General features: G+C 37.2%; 1 protein-coding gene across 7 annotated transcripts in view; it reads right to left on the bottom strand.

The window, feature by feature from the left end:
- Positions 1 to 2,151: 2,151 nt before the first annotated feature.
- The window catches only part of LOC145715849 (methylglutaconyl-CoA hydratase, mitochondrial-like), a 37,307-nt gene continuing 17,644 nt past the window's right edge, over positions 2,152 to 21,814 (bottom strand). Inside the window, exons 4-5 of one of the 7 annotated variants that reach the window (XM_081802748.1) lie at positions 20,964 to 21,083; positions 11,545 to 17,476 (exon numbers count right to left, since the gene is read on the bottom strand). In XM_081802748.1, the coding sequence (XP_081658874.1) occupies positions 20,971 to 21,083 (113 nt within the window). In that variant the 3' untranslated portion in view covers positions 11,545 to 17,476; positions 20,964 to 20,970. Of the gene's footprint in view, positions 3,305 to 11,544; positions 17,477 to 17,649; positions 21,084 to 21,814 lie in introns of those variants that run through there. The other 6 variants (XR_014139904.1, XM_081802747.1, XM_081802750.1 and 3 more) reach the window with 6 other exon arrangements.

The following is a 21,814-nucleotide window of genomic DNA, read 5'->3' as shown; positions in this document are numbered from 1 at the left end:
GGATCGAGCCCCACATCCGGCTCCCTGCTCCGCGGGAAGCCTGCTTCTCCCTCTCCCACTCCCCCTGCTTGTGTTCCCTGTCTCACTGTGTCTCTCTCTGTCAAATAAATAAATAAAATCTTTAAAAAAAAAAAAGAAAATGCCACTGCAAAAATAGAAACAGTTCTTCATTTTAAAAGTCCCAGAAAAATTCTAATTTCAAAATCAATAAAATGAAAAGAAGCTTGAAAGAAACATCAATGTGATGTTTACAACAGGACCAGTCTCAGCCACTCCCCTACCGTACATATAAAGTTAAAGACAACATCAACTTCTACTTCCAAGGTCATGCTCCCTGACCAATATGTAAACCAAGTCCATGCTCTGCCTCAGGGGACATGTGATCTGACCATGAGGCTGAAGCTGAAGAGAGAAGCAAAGGAGAGTCGCTAGAAACAGCACACGGGACTTAAAAAAGATAGAAAGGTAACAACCACCATTCCAGAAATCAAAACAAATATATTCTAAAACTTAACTCTAAAAAACAAACAAAACACAAGTAAACAGTAACAAAACCACACAAGACCCCAAAAGATGTTACATGGTCAAATTCAACTAAACTCTGAAATAACAGATGACTTCCCTGTATAGCACAGAAAAAAAGACAGAAAGCTTTTCACCTCATTCTATGAAGTTATACAACCTTGATACCAAGCCAGAAAAGGATAACACATAAAAAAAGAACTAGAAGATTAATCTCATTTATGATTATAGCAAAACATATAAAAATTGAATCCAGCAGTTTATATTAAAAACCACTATAACCACTAACCACAATGACCAGGTAGGGTTTATTTTAGTAACACAAAGCCAGCACAGCATTAATAACTCTATTAATACAATTTAGCATACTAAAGGATATATACCAGTTACAGCTGACCCTTGAACAACACAGGTTTGACTTGTTGCAGGTCCATTTATATAGAAATTTTTTTCAATAAATACAGGACAGTACTATAAATGTATTTTCTCTTCCTTACGATCTCCTTAATAACATTTTATTTTCTCTAGCTTACTTTATTCTAAGAATATTATTATATTAATATCAGAAATATTATTATCAAAATATTACCACTTTATTGTAAGAATATACTATATAATACATAAAACATATATGTGTTATTCAACTGTTTCTGTTATCAGTAAGGCTTCTGGTCAAAAGTAGGCTTCTGTAGTTAAGTCTTGGAGGAATCAAATACACACAATTTGTAATACACGGATTTTCGACCGTGTTGGGGTCAGCAGCCCTAAGCCCCACGTTGTTCAAGGGTCAACTGCATAAATACTGACATACATCAAAAAAGCATTTGACAAACTTTAACACATATTCCTGATTAAAAAACAGTAACAAATTCCTAACAAGGTGAAACAGAAGAAAACTCCCTGAACTTGCTAATTACTGGCAAAATATTAAAAGCATTCATCAAAATCAAATAAAGATAAGGAAGATAAGGATGAACGCACTCCAACAACTGAATACTGTACCGAAGGGCTTAGCCAATATAAAACATGAAAAATATGTAAGATTAAAATGCTGGGAAAAGCAAAAATAAAAATAGCATTATTTATAGATAATGAACTTTCATCTGGAAAACACAAGAAAATTAACTGAGAAATAACAACAGCTAATAAAAGTAATTATCAAGTTGGTGTTATATAAAATAAGCACTTAAAACTTAGTAACTTTCCTATAGAACTACAATAAGACTTCAACAGAAATAGGAGAAAAAGATCCCATTCAAAGGAATAAATGCTATAAAATAGCAAGTATAAATCTGAACTGGAAAAAAAGATGGAAGACCAAGCAAGGCAAATGTGAAGAAAACTTTCTTGAAGGACATTAAAAAAAGGGATGACACCCCCCCACACACACACACACACGGAATGAAACCCATACACATCACAGATGGAAAGATTCAATATCACAAAAAAGTCAATTCTTTCTAAATAAGATTTAGAGAAATTCCAAACACAGTCCCGTGACAGTATTTTTCCTCCTTGCTTTAGAAACTAATAATTCCAAATTCATTTGGTAAGAACTGATGTGTGGGAATTACCAAAGAAAATCTTCAAGGAGAAAAGAAAAAGAATAATGAAGGGAATTTCATACCCTCAAGATATTAAAGGTTTTCAATTTAAATACTCGAATTGAATTAGGGTAGCACATTCAGAGACAGAATCTGTAATACATTTAACAACGAAAGACCACTACAAAGTGGCTCTTAAATAAGTAACCAGTTGTTCATTAAATAATGCTATGGAGAAGAGGAGGAAGGATATGAAAATGCAATGTGCAGAAGGGGAGACGCAGTCCAACGTGAAAAGATAAAACATCACACAAGCATCTGGGGAAAAGCAAATTTTAAAATGCGAAGATGTCAAAAAATTAATTAAAATAAAATGCTAAGATGTCTTTTTTTTTTTAACCTTGGCAAATTTGAAAAGCAGCAACATTAACTGTTGGCAAAAACATGAGGAAACAAGTATTGTCACATAACTGATGGGAATGTAAATTATTACAGTCTTCTTGGAATATAATCTGGTAAAAATAATTAAAATGTAAAATGAACACATGATACCTAGAACTGTAATTCCATGTTCAGACTCTATCCCATAAGTACACATACTAATGCTCTGAAAGACTTGATACAAAGATACTCATTGCTTAATTATAAATAACAAAAATGGAAAAAACATCTCTACACATTAATGAAGCAATTTAAAATTTTGGATAAGACAATGCTTGGATCACTACACCACAATATATTAAAAAGTATTAATAAAAGTAAGTTGATATGTGCTGACACATAAATATTACCCAGAAGTCTATAATTCTAAGGAAATAGTATGATCCTATTTATACAAACAACAAAACACCACCAAATCTATAAATATATGTCTATGCAATTATCAGGGAGATATTCTCTTTGTTTGCTAATAACTACCTTCATATGCCATGTCATCACATATAGGAGGCATCTTTAATTATATAATATTTTTCACAATTTTTCAAATTAAATACGTCACATTTCTCTCCGCAGCAACCAGTTACAGATCATGATTATCTAATTACATAAGTACTTTAGCCAAAGCTTATATATAAGGACAGTGTGCAACTTTCTAAATCTGACATTTAAGGTCATCTTCAGCATGCTAAAAGGAGTTTAATTGAGCTTACCGATTTCATTAATCACTGCTCTTATTTTGGAGACAAAAGGACCAACTTCACTGGGATTCATTTTGACTCTCTCCTTAAGGTCAGCACCTGCAAAGCATTTTATTTACAAATATAATCTAGTTATAAACAAGATTTTAAGGCAATGAATTGAAAATTTATTTAAGATTCATATGTAACTTGAATATCAACTGAATTTACCCATTAAAGGAATACTACTTAAGTTTTCCTTCTCAAAGACCAGCATGAGGAAGAATAAAACATCTGCTTGTACAGCTACCATGTGCCTAAAGCAGTGGTTCTCAAACTGAGGTGTCTCAGGACCCCTTTACACTCTTAGAGGAAGAGACTTACTTTAGATTGTATCTACCAATATTACTCTATTAAAAACTAAAATTAAATTTTTAAACATTTATTAATTTAATAATACAAATGAATCCATTCCTATTAACATAAAGGACTACAGACTGATGCCACGTCCTTGGCTCCTCCAGAGATGATGGCAGTCTGACCAGCACCCCTGTGGCCGAGCAGTGCAAACGTCAACCCAGTGGGAAGGGCAAATCACTGACAATCAGTCTGACTCTGTGGATGCCTGCCGTAGGGGGCTGCAGATTTAACATCTGAGCAAACTATTTCACAAATATGAGTTTATCACAGAATCATAGATTTGGAGCAGAGAAAAGAAATTCTTAAGGGATCACTTATTCTGTGGCTCAACAAAGGCATTCGTTTTTATAAAATAAAACTGTATGAGAAAAGGCTCCCATTTATGAACAAATACAAAACAAAGTAAAATTACAGCATAGAAGGTACACACTCAGCAGTTTACTCTGTTATGAGTCCAGCATAAAGTAACTGGGACTAGACGTAATATCAAGTGCCAGCCAAGGCTGGGACATCCCGAGCCCACACATTCCTGTGGGAGTTGAGAACTGCAACTGACAGAGCACATACCCTACAATCCATCAGTTCTTAGCTATACATTCCCTAGAAAATCTCAAACAGATGCCCAAGGAATATGTACAGTAGCATTCAATGCAACATAAAGTTGCAAAAAAAAAAAAAAAAATCAGAAATAACCTAAAATCCATTAGAAGAATTTTTAATAAAATTAAGATATATTTATACAACAGAATATTACATGTTCAGCATGAAAATGAAGGAATTAAGGTATAAATATGGAAAAATCTAAATGCTGAAGAACATATAATTACGTATATTTATTATGCCTTAAAATATAACATCAATATGAATTTACATATTTAATAACAATATAATATTATATTTACCGAAACATACACAGGATAATAACCATTTACACAACGTTTTTTTAAAAGAATGCTATTTAGGGGGGCAGCAGCCTGGTTCAGTCAGTGGAGCATGTGACTTTTGATCTCAGGGTTGTGAGTTCAAGCCCCACACTGGGCATATAGCTTACTAAGTAAATAAATAAACAGTAAAAGAAAGCTATTTAGGGATATAAAATATGCATGGAAATGATAAATACCAAATTCAACTGGTGGTGACCTCTGCGGGAAGGGAGATGTGATTGGCAATGGTCACAGAGAACGTCAATCTTATTTGTAACACTGTGCTGCTTAAGTTAGGTGATGGGTACTCAATATATTAGTCTTTAAACATTTTTGAATACGTGATATATGTCTTCATAGTTAGTTTTTTCCATGAATAATATTTTTAGGGCCAAAAAATTCTAAGTCACTTGGATATATTTGTTAAAAGAAAAACTGTTCAACCCTGAGAATATAATTTAAATTGAGAATATAAAATGTTGCTTAGTATACATACTGGTTCATAAAAGTAGCTAAATGAAGTGCCATATTGGGGAAGGAAACAGATGAAAGAGGAGCCAAAGCAACAAAGAGGAGAAAGCAGATGGGACACACAGGAACTCTGCATGAGGTGGTCCTGAAGGAGCCCCAGGTAACTGCATCATGGATCCATCACGTCCTCCAACCTCAGTGTGGGCTACACCATGAGCGTGCCCTCTAACACATTAACCAGTGCTCCAAAGGGGGCTTTCACCGACATCCACTCCACGCTTTGAAATCCACACCCAGGCTAGAGAGACTAGGTGTCGGAAGCCATGCCAGGAGCTCAGGGAATCAGGGTTTGCTCTGGACACATGCAGCCCATTCACACACACCAGTCCCAGCAGAGGTGGAAGACGTGGTGTGGCCCTAAGTGTGGTCCTAACCCACACAACTAGGTGGGACTTCATGGGAACATGGGATTCATGGTTTATTTTAGAAATAATTACTTTTCTCCATGGAATGTTAAACATTTGTGACCTTGAGACTACATTTAAAAAAAAAATTTTTTTTAAAGATTTTATTTATTTATTTGAGAGAGAGAGAATGAGAGAGAGCACATGAGAGTGGGGAGGGTCAGAGGGAGAAGCAGGTTCCTTGCTGAGCAGGGAGCCCGATGCGGGACTCGATCCAGGGACTCCAGGATCATGACCTGAGCCGAAGGCAGTCGCTCAACCAACTGAGCCATCCAGGCACCCTACATTTAAAAATTTTTAATACCCTTTTTGTTTTTACTTTAGAAACATACCGCACAATCTTGAACATTCAGAACCTAAAAGTACAGTTTCGCCTCTGTCCCTCCAGATTACAAATTTCTTATTTGATAATATCACAGTTTTATTTGAGGTCGGGCATGTTTCTTTTACTTTTTAAATCCCCCACGTCCATTCCCGCTCACTTTGGCGGAGCGAGCCTTTATGCTACCAGGCAATCCTACAGTATCTCCCTGCTCCGTTCACCCTTACACTCAACTACAGACCATTTCCTAACTCCTCTCTCTCCTTAAGCCTCAAACCTCCCACCCAAACCTGACACCAACTAAGAAAACAGATGCATTCAGAAAAAAAATTTCACCAACACCCACCACCAAATCTACCTACCCACCAGGTTTAAACTCTTACACTCTGCCCTCCCTCCTGTTACTTCAGGTGAACTAACTCATGACCAAAACCAACTGACGCACTAAATTCCACCCCTTCTTCTCTCTTCAGGACCACCACTCTAGCAATTACCCCTTGCCTGGCTGGCATCGTCAACAGTATCCCTCTTTCAAGAACCATTCCCATCAGCTATAGTAACACTGTAATACTGCTCACCTTAAAAAAGAAAAGGCAATTATGTGGACTTTCACTGCCAGCTCTAATAGAAGAGATTATCAGACCAATTCTTTCACGAAACCCTAGATAAAAAACATAAGACATCTAGTTTGAGGACAATGGAGAACAGCTAAGACAGTCAGAATGTATGACAACGTCAAGACAAATGTAAGTTTCTGAACAGTCTCACAGAAATGGGGAAAAAATTGCAGCTCAGGGCTTGCCAAAGAGGAACACCACAGGCTTTTGTTCAGGACCTCTGAAGGTTAAAGATAAAACAGGATAAACACAAAGAAAACCATACCAAGACCACCGGCTAAAAGAGTGACTGACAGCTGACTTCTCAACAGAAAGTGGATGACAGCTCTAAACTGGGAAAAGAAAGTAATAACCCATCTAGAATTTTAAACTAAGCAAACCTATCCTTCGAAAATGATGGTGAAATGACTTTTTACACACACACACACGAGGTTTGTCACCAACAGGCCCACACCAAAAGAGACACCACAGGGAATTCTTCAGGCAGCAGATTATGAGAGTAGAGTTTACTGCTTATGAGAGATGCCTTAAAAGATAAGGGCACAGAATAGCTACAGTAAAAGGGTAAAAACCACATAAACACTAACCAAAAAGAAACTTGTGAAGTCATCCCACATCTGACAAAGGAGATCTCAGGCAAACAATAATCACTCCAGCTAGAGGGTCTTTTTATAATAATAAATATGATGGTCCACTAAAAGTCATAGGAATTCTAAACTGGCATATATAAAATAAGACAGCCCCAAAATACATAAAACTGATGAACCAAAAAGAAAAACTGACAAATCTACAACCGCAGTGGATTTTAACAAAACTCCCACAGTAACCAACAAAGCAAGCAAGCAAATATCCTTATTAAGTATTCCTACTAAGAAATAGGAGATAGAAAAAAATTAACCCCCGAAGTAGAAAAAATAGTAAAAACTGGAACAAAATTTTTTAAAAAAATAGAAAACACATGTTCAGGAAAAAAAAAAAAAATCAAAGAAGTTGCTTATTTGAAAAAATACTAAAACAAATGATAGGCTTTGGCAAGACTGATCATGGAAAAATCAAAGAAGGCACAAATCCTAATCGTAAGAATGAAAAGGAGGATAATACTATAGATTTTATACAGATTAAAACAAGAAGAGATTATTAACAACCATGGCCCTATACATTTGAAAAGGACATGAAATGGATACATTTCAAGAAAAACAAAACTTATTAAAAATGACAAAGAGAAAATCTGAAAACACAAATACACATGAAAGAAAGTGAATACATTAATTTAAAACCTTTCTACAAAGGAAACTACATGCCCATGTGGCTCCAATAGTAAATTCCTCCAAACATATAATGAAAAAAATTGGAGGGGGGGAGGGCGCCTGGCTGGCTCAGTGGGTAGAGCACTCTTAATCTCGGGGTTGTCATTTTGAGCCCCACGTTGTGTACAGAGATTACTTAAAAAAAACAAAATCTTAAAAAAAAATTAACATCAATCTTACACTTACATGGAGAACTGCAAAACAAAAACTTGATTAAGAACATTTTAAGAAAAAAACACGACAGGCTAATCTTTCTGATAAACATAGTCTCAAAAAATCCTAAACAAAATATTAGTAAATCATACATAGTGGTAACATAAATAAAATACAATATATCAAGACCAAGTTACATTCAGTCTAAGATTCAAGACTGGTTTAATATTAAGTGTTTAAATTTATAAAATTAACAGCATAAAAGTGAAAATCATATAAATTTTTAGTAGGCGTGGAAAGAGTAGTAGAATTTACATAAAGTAAAATTCAGTCATTTTAAGTATGCAAATGAGTAACTTTTAGTAAATTTACAGAGTTGTACGACCATCACCACCACGCAATTTTAAAACATTTCCATTATCATAAAAGATCGCTCACACTCACCTGCAGTCACTCCCTGTTCCTACCTTCATCCCCAGGTAACCACTTTTTTCCTAAAACTGTGCCTTCGGTGGACATTTCATATGCATAAACTCGTACAACAGACAGTCCTCTGTGTCCTTCTTCCACACAGCAAACACAGTGTTTTTCAGGTTTACCCATGTTACAAGAATGAATCAGTCAGTACTTTTTCCTCTTGATTACCAAACAGTATTCCAGTGCAGGGAGAGAGACACATTTCGTTTACCCATTCATCCACTGATGGACATCTGGGTTGTTTCCACTTTTTGACTATTACAAAAAATACTACTACGAACAGTCACACACAAGATTTTGTGTAGACAAATGTTTTCATTTGTCTTGAGTAGACACACAGGAGTGCAATAGCTGGATCATATTGTAAATTTCTATTTAACAACAACAAAAAAAACCTTCTGTCACTGTTTTTCCATAGTGGCTGCACCACTTTACATTCCTATCAGCAACACCTAAAGGTCCCTGTCACCTTTGTGTGGCCACCAACACTAGTCTGCCATTTTTTTTATAGCATTTTATGGGAGTGAAATGCTATCTATTATGGTTTTAAATGTGCATTTCCCTAATGACTAATGAGGTTAAGTGTCATTTCATGTGCTTATTAGCCATTCGTACAGGTCTTTGGTGAAATGTCATTTCAAATCTTTTGCTCATTTTTTTTACTGGACAATTTGTCATCTTCTTTTTTTTTTTTTTTTTAAGATTTTATTTATTTATTTGAGACAGAATGAGAGAGAGAGAGGAAGAAGCAGGCTCGCCGCCGAGCAGGGAGCCCGATGCGGGACTCGATCCCGGGACTCCAGGATCATGACCTGAGCCGAAGGCAGTCGCTTAACCAACTGAGCCACCCAGGCGCCACAATTTGTCGTCTTCTTATTGAGTTTTAAAAGTAGTATCTTGGATACAAGTCTTTTCTCAGAAATAAGATTTACAAATATTTTCTCCCCATCCATGGCTTGTTTTTTCACTGTCTTTTTTTTTTTTTTTTTGAGTTTTAACTTCAGTGAAGTTCAATTTATCAATCTTTTAATCACACGGGCTTTTGGTGTCATACCTAATCAACAGTCATTCTTAATTAAAAGTTCATAGCAAACTGGGTAGAAAAGGGAATCTTTTTGAATCTGATAAAGAGTAATTATAAAATATCTATAACTAACATCACCTTTACAGGTCAATTACTAAAGACAGTAACAGATATACTAGTCAGTATAATAAGGAAAAAAAATTTAAATTACACGGATCAGAAGGGAAAAAATAAAACTGTCATTATTAGCAAATGACTTAATTGTACAAGAATAGTCAAAGGAATTTAGAAATCATGAAAAGTGAATTTAGTAAGGCTGATGAATACAAGTTCAATAAACAAAAATCAACTGTCCTCATGTATACTAGCAAAAGAAATGTGTGCAATCTAAAAATGATACCATTTCCAATAGCATTCAAAAACCAAGGAGCCAAGAAATAACTCTAACAAAAGATAAGTAAGGTCTTAACACAAAAACCACAAAATCTTCTGAGACAAATTAAAGAACTAAATAAATGAAGGAATACATCATGCTCGTGTGTTAGAAGACCTCATACTGAAAGATGTAAATTCTCTCCAAATTAAGAGAGTCAATGTGGTTCCAATCAAAATCCCAATGCCTTTGGAAAATGACAAGCTGAGAATGCAAAGGGCATTTTCAATGCCTCTTGCAGAAGAAAGAATTGGAAAATTTATACTAAAATAGGAAGATGTTATTATAAAGCTATTATAATTAAGAAAATGTAATACAGCCTCAAAGAGAAAAAGACCAATGGAACAAAATAGCAAGTCCAAAAAAGACCCACTTGATTTATGACTATGATGGCACTGTGGGAGTGAATCCAGATGGACATTCTGATAAATGGGGCTGGAACCACTGAATGTTCATGTGAGAAAAAAACAATTCTTGACCCCTCATACCAGACACACACACACAAAAATCAATCCATGATAAATTATAACCTAAATGTGAAAAGTAAGACAATCAAACTTCTAAATGAAAACCAAAACTATCTTCAAGACTTTGTTATACACAAAATTTTAAAAGATTTTTCCAAAGACTTAGGAAAACACTGGACTTCATTAAAATTAAAAACTTCTGTTCATCAAAAAACATCATTAAAAGAATGAATATGCACGTGAGAGAGTGGGAGAAAAACATCTGAGAAAAATGCCTGAAATAAGAGTTCTGCATGTACAAAGCACTAAATGGCAGAAAGAAAAAGGTAAGTGACCTGAGTACAAAAAGCAGGCAATAGATTCAGATACTTCTAGAAAGAGGACATTCCAATTGGCTAATGAAGAGATTAAAAGGAACACAACACGATTACTCATCAAGCAAATACAAATTAAAAACACAGCTTTATAAGCAATACACAGCTCAAGTGTTGGTGGAGGTACAGAGCAATGGGAACTCTGATTTAATGCTGTTGGGAGTAAAAATTGGTAAAAATCACTTTGGGGGGCGCCTGGGGGGCTCAGTCATTAAGCATGTGCCTTCGGCTCAGGTCATGATCCCAGGGTCCTGGGGTCGAGTCCCACATCGGGCTCCCTGCTCTGCGGGAAGCCTTCTTCTCCCTCTCCCACTCCCCCTGCTTGTGTTCCCTCTCTCGCTGTCTCTCTGTCAAATAAACAAAATCTTAAAAAAAAAAAATCATCTTGGAAAGTAATTCCACCCCAAGTGCAAACACCCATATCTGAAATACATGATATGTACAATAAAAGCATATTCACAGAAGCATTATTCAGAACATCTAAAACCTGGCAACACCCCGAACATCCACCGACAATAGAATGGATAAATTGTGAACTATTCCCACAAGGAATATGACTATACTACTCCTAGATGAACAGTATAAACCAAATCCCACAGCCACGGTTGAGTAGAAGTCAACCTTGAAAGAGTACATGCTGGGGCGCCTGGGTGGCTCAGTTGGTTAAGCGACTGCCTTCGGCTCAGGTCATGATCCTGGAGTCCCTGGATCGAGTCCCGCATCGGGCTTCCTGCTCGGCAGGGAGTCTGCTTCTCCCTCTGACCCTCCCCCATCTCATGTGCTCTCTCTCATTCTCTCTCTCTCAAATAAATAAATAAAATCTTTAAAAAAAAAAAAGGAAGAGTACATGCTGGATAATTCCAGTTACATAAGGTTTGAAAATAAGCAAAATCAGATTTGGTGATCAAAATCAGAATAACCCCCAGTAGGTTTGGCTGGGGGATGATTAATGACAGGAAGAGGCATCAGGGATGGACTGTGATATGCTGGTAATGGTAATGTTCATTTCTTAAATTGGGTGCTGACTGCACAGATTAGTTCATTTCACAGAAGTGTATTATACACTTAAGATTTGTACAATTTTCTATACGTATAACTCAATTAAGAAGTTTGTTTAAAAAAAATTCCTGACTCCATATGCTCTACCCCCTCTAGCTACCACCAATTTCTCTCCTCTTTGTTAAACCCAAACTCCTCAAAAGGGCTGTTCTTTCTGCCTCCCACCCTCTCCTCTTACACTGTGTCTTTTAAGCAAAGGAGACGAAAAGACAATACAAAAATTAATAAATAACCAACAAAGGAAGTGGTAAATGTTTGGGGTGAAAAAGGAACAGGAAAGTGCTAGAGGGGTAGGGGGGTGGTAAGGGTGTGGACCACATTACAGTATTAAATAGTGCGATCATGCTGGTGTCTGAGAAAGTAGAATGAAATTCAGTAAGATCTGCTTTTCATGTTACTGAAAATTTAGTATTTGGTTCTAGGTTACATATTTTTCATCACTTATATTGCTTGTGCAGTTCCTGCCCTACTGCAAACTCTTTCCATCTAAATATATAGTTCGATATTTAATACACCAAATAGACGATGCATGGAGTTATTATTTAACGATTTTGAGAAAATATCTATTTCACTTAAATATTGCCCACTAAAATGGCCCTCTCCTAAAATTCCTGGACTTAGTGTTTTATATAAATTCCTTCTTTTAAATATGCCTCAAGATTACTATGTGTTAAATTTCTTCTCATTCATATTTGCAGTGGACTAGTCCAGCAGGACTTTAGAAAAGTTATGAGAAACAGTAATATTCTTTGTTATACATTGCAGGATGTCTAGCTTCCTTGGCCCCCAATAACCAAAGGACCATAAGGCCCTTCAATCACTGTGCCAACCAAAGAACTCTTCCAGAATTCCAATATGCTCCCCAGTGAGTATTACCATCCCTCTTGAGATCTACTGCTTTAAGCCAATGGTCTTCAACCTTTTTTGTTCCCAATACTGCTAAAAAGAATTTTGAAAAATAGGCTGTCCCGAAAATTTTTATATGACATTTAAAAATTTTCGTCACTTAAGTTTAAACAATTGTAAAGATTGCAGTGCACTCGTAAACAGTGGCATCTTACACAACAACTTAGATCACTGTCCGCGTATCCAGGGCAACCACAGTGATCTGATTCACAAAATCACCCACGTCTAAAACATACGAACAAATCCTTGCTTAACAGTAAGAAATATTACATCATTTCTGTCCTGTATGAACTGGTATTTCTACTTCACTTTCCTATAACTATTTTTTCTGATGTACTCAGTATTTATGCATAGAAAACTTTTACTGATTCCTGTCATATCTCTTTGCAATGAAATATGTATACGGATTTAATTAATTTTTATTAAATTTCCTGTCACTATGATAAAGCACTAAGTTTAAAAGTTTTCCTCTGGACTGACTTCATTACAAGTATTAATTGGTGCACAACCGAATGAAGCATAAATGGAATGCACATCTGATAACTATTAGATATTAAAAGTAAACTTGCATTGGAAATGTATCTCAATGAGATCCCTGGGACCATCTCCCCTCCGTCCATTCATTAGCTCATATATCTATGTGTGCAAATCATTTATTGCTAGAATAAGGCAGGGTTCATTATCAATTTTAGTCACGTGGAGAAACTTTCTCACATAAACAAAGGAGTTCTACTTTGGCAACGTCACCCAATTTTTCCAGCTCCTTTGGAGCAAACTTGAAAAATCATATAGTAATCAAGAAGCATTTAACAATTCCATATGAACTTTATTAAGCAAAGAACTGGAAACTGCCAGAATAAGAATAGGATCCCATTTGAAATTCTTAACATTCGTATTTAAAAAAAAAAAAAAAAACCTTTTTGGCAATTCAGCAGCTTTTGGAAGCAAGGAAGATCAAGACTGACTCGTGAAATGCAAGGACAGCCATGACAGGGAAGATGGCGGGAGTAACTGTCACCCACAGACCAGTTGGAAAAGTCTCATGAAAGAGCACCTACGTACGTAAGCTGTGTACCAACTAGATGCTTTGAAAACTAGCTATTCCCCCTGAATGCCTAGAAATCTCCCCACCTCAGTCTAGCAGACCATTGTGTTAAGTCATTCTCCTCGGAGTATAGTGGCCGGATCATAGGCATGGAGACGGCAGTCTCTAAAGGTTCGTACCAAATTGTTTTCCAAAGTATTCTGACCTCCACACACTGCCTGAAGCAGTGCACCGCACCTGTGCCTGGCCCTGCCACACTTTGCTAAGTTCTGCCCATCTACTGGATAAGAAATGGCAGCCTTAACTGCCTTTTGCTCCACAGAAGATGAAATGCCTCACGATTTGTAGAGCGTGACTGTCTAGTTATCAAAGTCGACATTTCTGAATTGTTCTGTCCATACACGTGCTGTCAATCCAAACACCTTGGTCTTTCTCGTTCCCACCCCAAAAGGGCTTTTATTCCTCCCATTCAACCCAAACATCAGCTCAAGATAACAAGGATTTCCAGGCAGTTCTATCCGCAGCACCAGAGGGAGCCGATCCTCCCACTGTCCTGGAGAGGTGTCCCTCTAGACCCGGAGACTAGGCTTCTTTTCCTTTCCCGCGCTGCTCTCGTGTGGTGTGGGTATCCAGGTTAGCCTCGCCTCACAAAAGGAGCTGGGTAAGGGTCTCTGTTATTTTCTCAAAGAACGTATATGAGATTGGAATGATCTGTTCCATACATTTCTGTGCAGAATGCCTTTCTGCAATCATCTGGCCAGGTATATTCACTGTGCTGGGATTAGTCAATTTTCTATTTCTTAAGTCAGTTTTGGTTAAGTTTTATTTTGCAATAATTTATCTATTTCACCTAAAAATTTCAAATTCATTGGCATCAATTATTGGCAAACATTATCTTACCAGTTTAATGTCTATGGAATTGATACCTATGGCCTCTTTTTTCAATCTGAATACTGTTTGTTTTTTCACCCTTGATTTAATCTTGCCGGAAGTTCAACCATTGGACTTTTCAGAGAACCAGCTTTGGGCTTAATTCTCCTTCCTACTTACTGTGTGTTTTCTGCATAGTAAGTGTATACTCACCTTCATTCCCTTCCTTCTGGCCTATTTAGGTTTAGCCTGTAGCTATCTGTGCCATTGTTTAAGCTGGATTCTCAGTTTATTCATTTCAAGCCTTTATTCTTTCCTCAAGTACAATCATAAGTATATTACACAACATTTAAAGTATTTTGTTAGAATGTAATTCTGAACATGCTCTAATTTACATTAAGATTCCTTTGTTGAGCTATAAGTTATTTCGAAGTTATTTTAAATTTCCCAATGTATGAAGACTTCTTCTAATTACCTTTTTGTATTTATCTCTTGTATTGTAATTACCTCTTTGTATCCATCTTAACTGCTTGCAGTCACAGAACACAGCCTTTCAAATCTGTAGAGGTTTTACAGCCAAGCAGATGGTTAATTTTCATGAATATTCCATGTGTTCTTGAAAGGAATGCATAATCGTCAACTGCTGAGGGCAATGACCCACTCAGGTACATTACCTTAACCCTCAGTAGACCAAGAGAAATAATCAACACCCTTTATCAGCTGAGGCTGATAAACCCTTTGTATTTTATTTAATATTTGGGTCATTTTATAAATAATTTACAGAAAAATAAAAGAAAAATGAAAAAGCAAATACGACATTTTAGTCAAAACGTAAATACGCCAAACCTGTATTTTTCTATTTTCCTGGTATGTGCATATATGTGGACATACATACACACTACGAAGACATACATATATATGGATATATACTCACATACACCCACACAAACACACATGAAAAGGCGTACATCATTTGAACAAAACTGTCCATCAACTGACATGTATGAACGTGGAACATATAGATAAAAACTGATATGAGATTTCAAATATATCTCTAATAGATGATCATTACTTGTAGTTCTTCTTGAACTTGCACTGTAGAAATGCAGTGCTTTTGAAAATTTTGACAGCTCACAATTTTGTTAGAACAGTTATATTCTTTGTACCCTGATTGTAAAATACTTTCATTTTCAGATCCATGAACCTTAGAATGACAAAGCCAATGATTTGTTTTCATTTCCCTTCCTATCACCTCTCTGTACATACAAACCTTCAGCACTTTCCCCATACAAGCTGTATCAAGTAAATGATCATGCACAAACATTACGTGAAATACAAGAATACTAACACACATCCTTTTAGCAAAATGGAATGTCCAAGTGCTTGTCACAAACCACTGCATAAGGAAGTCCTTCCTACCAAGTGACTAAGTGAATGCAAATTCCACATTTCCTTTATATAAGTCACAGAAAGAAATAAAGTGCTCACTCATCAATTCCTGATTTTGAGAAAACTCATCCAGGATATTGTCACCTGACAACTCACAGTCCACGATTTCCCTTATATGATCAACTTCACCTTCATGATTAGAGCCTGGAGTCCTGCTGTCTCTCCTGATGATTATTTTATTCATCTGATAACTATGAAGTATCTTCCTCTGTCAACTTTCTACTCCTGGTCATTAGAGGCAGAAAATTAAAAATTCTAGATTCTTAAGTGTGTTCAATAAAAGCTAAAAGAAAGACTACAAAGATGGTGCCTCCAGATTTCATTTAAATTTTTAAAAGACGATGCAATTCTTGAGGCAATGCAATAAAAAAGCAATGATCTGACTATTGCATCATCTTTCTGGACAGTTCCACCATTCTTCATTTCTGTACTGTAGTCTTCCTTAGCATAGCTGGGAATAAGTGATAAGTATAATAAATCCATTCCTAGATGATGAAATTACTAATATAAATAGTGATATGAAAAAGAACCCACAATGCATCTGAGATTCATAAAAAAGGTTCAATGAACCCACACAGTAATTGCAAGAGAACATGAGTTTTCATCTTCTTTTCTAAAAGTAAATTATACACCATAACTAAGTGGGATTTATCCCCGGTATGCAAGGCTGTTCAGCATTCAAACATCAATCAAAGTAATCCACCACATCAGCAGCTAAAAAAGAAAAAATATCACATGACCATATTAATAGATGTAGAAAAAGCATATAACAAAATTCAATACCCATTCATGTATGCATTCTTGATAAACTAGGAATAGAGGGGTACTTTCTCAACTTGATAAAGAATATCTATAAAATGTCTACAGCTAATATAAATAATGGTGAGAAACTCAAAGTTTTCCCACTATGATCAAGCAAAAGGCAAGGATGTCCCTCTCACCACACCTTTCCAATCTCATACTAGAAGTTCTTACGAATGCAATAAGGCAAGAAAAGGAAGTAAAAAGTAATAGACTGGGAAGGAAGACATAAAACGGTCATTTTTTTTTTTTTTTTACAGATGACATGACTGCCTACTATGTAGAAAATCCAAAAGAGTCAAAAAAAATTTCCTAGAATCAGCAATTATACCAAGATTGCAAGATGCAAGTTAATATATAAAGGTCAACTGCTTTTCAATATACCAACAAGGAACAAATGGGATTTGAAAATAAAAACACAACGTCACTTACATTCGCACCCCCAAAAATGAAATACTTAGGTATAAATCTAACAAAATATGTATAAGATCCGTAAGAAGAACACTACAAAACTGATGAACAAAATCAAAGAAGAACTACATAGGTGGAGAGATAGTCCATGTTCACGGATAGGAAGACTCAATATTGTCAAGATGTCAGTTCTTCCCAACTTAGTCTATAGATCCAAGGTACATCTCTAACATCAAAGTCATGATCCATGAAAGACATAATGGATAAGCTGGACTTCATTAAAATGAAGAACTTCTGTTCTGCAAAAGCTAATGTCAAGAAAATGAAAAGGCAAGCCATAAATGGGAAAAAATATTTGCAAAAGACATATCTGATAAAGGACTGTTATCTAAAATATACAAAGAACTCTTAAAACTCAACAAGTAAACAAGCAACTCAATTAAAAACTAGGCCAAATGGGGTGCCTGGGTGGCTCAGTCGGTTAAGCTTCCAACTTCTGATCTCAGCTCAGGTCTTGATCTCAGGGTCGTGAGTTCAAGCCCCACATTAGGCACCATGTTGGGCATGGAGCCTACTTAAAAAAAAAAAAAAAAACTGGGCCAAAGACCTTAATAGACACTTTACCAAAGATATACAGATTGGAGATAAACACATGATGCTCCACATCATATGTCGTCACGGAAATGCAAATTAAAACAAGGAAATACCACTATACACCTATTAGAAAGGCCAAAATCTGAAACGCTGACACCATCAAATGCTAGCAAAAATATAGAGAGCAGAAGAATCTCTCATTCACTGCTGGTAGGAATGCAAAATGATATACCTTCTCTAGAAGAGAGTTTTGCATGTTCTTATAAAACTCTTATAAAACTAAAACTAAACATACTCTTAACACACAATCCAGCAAGCCTTGGTATTTACCCAAAGGAGTTGAAAACTTATGTCTGCTTAAAAATCTGTATACAGACGTTTATGGCAGCTTTATTCATAATTGCCAACACTACAGAGCCACCAAGATGTCTTTCAGTAAGTGAATGAATGAACTGTGGTACATCTATAAAGTGGAATATTATTCAGCAATAAAAATAAATGAGCTATCATGCCATGGAAAGACATGGCGGAATCTTAAATGCGTATTATTAAATGAAAGAAGCTAATCTGAAAAGGCTCCACAGTGTATGATTCTGGTATCATTCTAGGTATAATTGCTGATTCTGGAAAAGGTAAAACTATGGACACAGTGGAAAAGATGAGTGGTTGCCAGGGGTTTGTGAGGAACGGATGACAGGTGAGGTACAGAGGATTTTAGGGCAGCAAAACTATTCTGCATGATACTGTAATGGTAGATACATGTCATTATACATTTGTCCAAACCCACAGAACGCATAATACCAAGAGTGAACCATAACGCAAATTACAGACTTTGCGTGAGTAGGACATGTCAGTGTAGGTTCATCAGGCTTACACATGGTGGAAGATGTTGCTAATGAGGGAGGCTACGTGTGTATGAAGGCAGGGGGTATACGGGAAATCTCTGAACTGCCCCCCTCAATTTTGCTATGAACCTAAAACTGCTCTAAAAACACTAAGTATTTAAAAATTTTTTTAATTATACAGTAAATTTTCCTCAAGGTCATTTATAGTAACTCGCCATTTAATAAAAAGGACTGCTCTGCTACAGGATTTTATCAGAATTCAAGGCTCTAATAAACAGAGCTTCATTTTTCCTCAGAGTAAAGTGTCCTTTTACCATCCCAAACCCAAAACTTTCCTTCTATCCAGCATCCCAGGCTCTCTGGCGTACTGAAAGTCTTCTCTCCTAAGGTGGTGCCGTTTTTCTCTCCCCTGCAGAATCAGGATCGGTTCCATCACAGCATGCCCACTGTGGTAAGATCTCCATCTTCAGAAAGGCTCATTAACCCCTCATATAATTCTATAAGCTATCATCACATTTCTATGAACTAATTTCTAGGATATACTATTAACTGAAAAAAGTACAAAGAATATATACAAAATGCTACCTGCATAAGAAAGAATGGAGATAGGTACACAAGCATATCCTTAATTTTGCAAAAAAGAAACATGATGGGGGCGCCTGGGTGGCTCAGTCGTTAAGCGTCTGCCTTCAGCTCAGGTCATGATCCCGGGGTCCTGGGATCGAGCCCCGCATCGGGCTCCTTGCTCCGCGGGAAGCCTGCTTCTCCCTCTCCTGCTCCCCCTGCTTGTGTTCCCTCTCTTGCTGTGTCTGTCTCTGTCAAATAAAGAAATAAAATCTTTTAAAAAAATAAAAGTATTGGGGCGCCTGGGTGGCTCAGTTGGTTAAGCGACTGCCTTCGGCTCAGTCATAATCTCAGGGTCCTGGGATCGAGCCCCGCGTCGGGCTCCCTGCTCAGCGGGAAGCCTGCTTCTCCCTCTCCCACTCCCCCTGCTTGTGTTCCCTCTCTCGCTGTGTCTCTGTCAAATAAATAAATAAAATCTTAAAAAAAAAAAAAAGAAAGAAACATGATGGATAAACTAGGAACTAATGAGATTCATTAATGCCCTCAAAAGTGGGAATCAGATGAAAGGGACTGGAGGGAGGAAGTGGGTAGTGACACTTCTGTGTATAGTTTTGACTTTTGAAACTATATTGGTATTTCATATATTCAAAGTAAAAAATACAAAAGCGAGGAAACCTAATTTCATTTCATATGAATAAAACATAATTACACTGAACAAGAAATGACATAAGTAACTTTCAATACAGTGTTTTTACTCTATACCCTCAGTGTAAAGACATAAATACTCTAAGTAAATCTTGAAGCCTAGTTAGAAAGTGTGTTTATCACAATGGTATCAATTCAGCAATTCTGAAACTACTTTCTGCATATTATAGAATTGAGCAAATGAATAAATATATTTCAGATAATACAAGTATAGGATGGGAGAGGAGGGACACCTGGGTGGCTCAGTCAGTTAAGTGTCTACCTTCAGCTCAGGTCATGATCCCAGGTCCTGGGGTCAAGTCCCTCATTGGGCTCTGCTCAGCAGGGAATCTGTTTCTCCCTCTCTCCCTCTGCCGCTCTCCCTGCTTGTGCGCTCTCTCTCTGACAAATAAATAAATAAATAAAATCTTTAAAAAAAAAAAAAAAATGAAAGAGGAGAGTGAATCCTATGGTGAGGAACTGGAAATGGAGCTGTCAACATGAACTCATGGCTTCGATACATAATACAGATACTGACAGGAGTGTGTGCATGTGCATATATATATACACACACACATATATAATGCAATGTAATTCATTTATCTACATAGCTCTTAGCTCTATCCATTAAAAGTGCCTAGAGACAAAGACACCAAGGGACAATGAGCACGGTTAGCACCCAGATCTTGGTTCTTAAACACCATTCCCCACCAAAGGGAACTGAAAACTTCCAGTTATGACTATGATGGAGTAAGTGTACTGGACTAGCTTTTTTCCTTCAAACACTGGAAACTTCTTTCAGATGCTGATCAACAGGTAGTGACAGACTGAGTGGGAAGCCCGATGACTGCTCCAGCTTTCTTTCTAAGGGTGCTTTCCAGGATGGGGTGCAAGGCAGGGGGGCCTAGACAGAGCAAGCAGGGAGGCTAGGTGGCTGGAATTTGCAGAACAGGAAACCAGAGAAGAGTCACTCAGAGAAAGAGCTCCCATAATCTGCACCGGGTTCCCTTAAGCTTTAAGCTGAAATGCCCACTCACAGGCAGTTATCTAAGAAAGAACATCAACAGGGAGCTACGGTGTGAACAATTCTGGTGCTCACCTTATGATCAGCAGGAACTGAGAAAATGTACAGAACACCCTGGGCACTCAGTAAAGATATCAGAAGCTTTAAAAATAAGCCTCAAAAGGGTCAGGCAGATCCTCCAGGGGCATGTTCCTGCTGGAGCAAAACAACACTTTAAGAAAAACACCAGTAGGGGTGGTCTGTCACAAACACAACCGATGTGGGAAACAAAAGCAGAAGAGAAATTATTAAATTTCCTTACTACCTACAGCCCGTTGACAAGTCCTTGAAACAGGCAGAGTGACATTCCTCTAGGGACTCACTGCCTTGAGGTTGACACTTTGCTAAGGGCAACTAGCAATCTTAGCCCAACCCCACCCCCCCCAGGATCCTGTAAGTCTACTTTAACATATAAAAATTCCTTTGGAGGGGCGCCTGGGTGGCTCAGATGGTTAAGCGTCTGCCTTCGGCTCAGGTCATGATCCCCGGGTCCTGGGATCAAGCCCCACATCAGGCTCCTGGCTCAGCGGGGAGCCTGCTTCTCCCTCTCCCTCTCTCCCTGCTCATGCTCGCTCTCTCTCTCTCTCTGTATCTCTGTCTCAAATGAATAAATAAAATCTTTAAAAAAAAAAAATTCCTTTGGAAACTTCCTTTATCTCTACCCCACCCCCAAGATACATGTTGGCAATCATCCCCCAAGCATACGGCCCACCGATATACATCTATCTGAAGGGTCTCATGACTCCAGTTTTATTAGATGGTAATAAATGACCTTTTCCCAACAATAGCTAGCCCCCCCCCCCCCACCAAGGTCCTGGAAACCTCACTTCCAAAATTCCTTAGAGACTTACCCTACCCTAAACCCCTCCCAACCCCAAAGTATATAA

Source organism: Leptonychotes weddellii, chromosome 14, assembly GCF_054177405.1.
Source record: "Leptonychotes weddellii isolate Sample4059 chromosome 14, ASM5417740v2, whole genome shotgun sequence".
NCBI classification, from domain to species: Eukaryota; Metazoa; Chordata; class Mammalia; order Carnivora; family Phocidae; genus Leptonychotes; species Leptonychotes weddellii.
This window is presented reverse-complemented; position numbering and strand designations above follow the sequence as displayed.